General features: G+C 39.2%; 1 protein-coding gene across 1 annotated transcript in view; it reads left to right on the top strand.

Moving 5' to 3' along the window:
• Positions 1-842, top strand: part of LOC109962992 (LIM domain-binding protein 3) — a 12677-nt gene extending 11835 nt beyond the window's left edge. Inside the window, 2 exon segments of the mRNA XM_074527644.1 lie at positions 4-40; positions 528-842. Coding sequence (XP_074383745.1) covers positions 4-40; positions 528-624 — 134 coding nt within the window. The 3' untranslated portion in view covers positions 625-842.
• The last annotated feature ends 1009 nt before the right edge of the window (positions 843-1851 follow it).

The raw sequence follows: 1851 nt of genomic DNA, 5'->3' as shown, positions 1-1851 counted from the left end.
CAGTGCAAGACCCAGATGAGGAAGCCCTGCAAAAGTCAAGGTAAGACCATTAAGGAGGAGTCTCCTTTCTTTTGAAGGCACGTGGCATTTTGTCACCAGTCACATGATGAAAACTACATACTAATCAGTCCACTGTGGATAGTGAAGTTGCTTAAAGGATAAGGCTGGTCATTTTCTGTATTAATAATACTTTCAATACTCTCCATACAGAGACTAACATGGACAATGAATTGCCTCTACTCACATTTAATGTCTGTCAGCTGACAGTCCTGGAAAGCATCCAAATAATAAATATTCAAATGCTCAAATAATAAGAATCTCAAGTGTAAACGCATGAGACAAACTAGGGCAACTCTCAACCACACAAATGAACACATTACAGTAGAAGGATTTTGTTACCTTTGAAGAGAGCCAAGCTGGCAGCATCCCCTCGTTTGACATTCAAAATGCACAACTATTCATTTAAAATTGCGATATTATTATAATCTGGTATAATTGTTCCTTCCTAATGTCTTCCTCACCATTAGACAAAAGTTTGAGTCAGAGATGAGAGGGCCTCGCTTTGCCAAGCTGAAGAAATGGCACAATGGACTGTCGGCACAGATCCTCAATGTCCGGGTATAAGGAGGATCAGGAGAGAAGGCGAAAGAAAAAGACACAGAGAAGGAGAACATGGACAAAAGCACAGGTAGACGATGATTATAGATGAATGAATTATAGAGGGACAAAAGGATCCAGGGAGGAGGAAATAGTTTTGTAGATTAGATTACTAGAATGTGAGGTATTATCTGCTAGTGTGAGAAAGCTGTGTGTTCATAAGCTTGATATTACCTGTCAGATGTATCTGTCCACTGCTAAGACCTGATTTTCTTTCTTTCTTTGTTTCCTCTTTGTTTGGATTCTGTCTCTCTTAAATGAAAGGGAAATTGTACAAAAATGATAAGTATTCAAATGAAAATGCAAAACTGATGATGTTTCTTTTACACAACAGTACACAAACAGCATCCACGCACTTCTGAATTTTAACAGTATGAGCATGCTGTGCAACGGTACTTAAGGATAATTACACAGATTTATCTACATGCACAAATACAGTATGTAAAAATACACTCAAAATGTACTGATATCAATGTGAATAAATATTTTGTTAAAATTATACGGCTTGGTGAACTTTATTTTGGGGATCAAAACTGGAGACCTGTCATGACTGACAAAGACATTCCTCATTTCACATCTAGTACAGTCAGTGTGGCAGGAGGTCATTCAGTAAAACCATCTAATAGCGTTCAACAGAAGAATGTTAATGTGCATTGGCTGAGGAAAACATGGACAATGAGAGAAGTATGGTGGCAGGGCTGACAAACATGGAGAGAGGTGGAACTAGGTTTGAACATAATGTGGATTATAGTTTCTAAAGTTGATTCAACCAACATATTAAATAAACTGAAAAAACTTAGAAAAAATCAACTGGACTTAGATTTCAAGGTCAAAGACGTTTCACCTCTCATCCAAGAGGCTTCATCAGTTCTGACTGACTGGTGTTGAGCCAGAGATATTTATCCCCCTCGGTGTGGTTTCAGTCCTTTGAAGGCCAACAATGTCCCTTAATGACTGAGTCATTATAGCCCAGTATCGGTGGGTGTCGTTACCTGGCTTTGAACCCTCACCTGTCGACCGACGCCTATTGTCCTGGTGGGCATGTTTGGGCAGAGATCTCAAAACAGGGTTGTAGATGGATGACAAGTTGTGTCTTAGTCCACCACCCCTATTTAGTGAGGGGTGTTCTATTTTTACAAAAATAGCTTCCTTAACTCCTCTACAAAAATAGCTTCCTTAACTCCTCTCTCAAAC

The sequence above is a fragment of the Monopterus albus genome, unplaced genomic scaffold (genome assembly GCF_001952655.1).
Source record: "Monopterus albus unplaced genomic scaffold, M_albus_1.0 scaffold69.1, whole genome shotgun sequence".
In the NCBI taxonomy this organism is placed as follows: Eukaryota; Metazoa; Chordata; class Actinopteri; order Synbranchiformes; family Synbranchidae; genus Monopterus; species Monopterus albus.
This window is presented reverse-complemented; position numbering and strand designations above follow the sequence as displayed.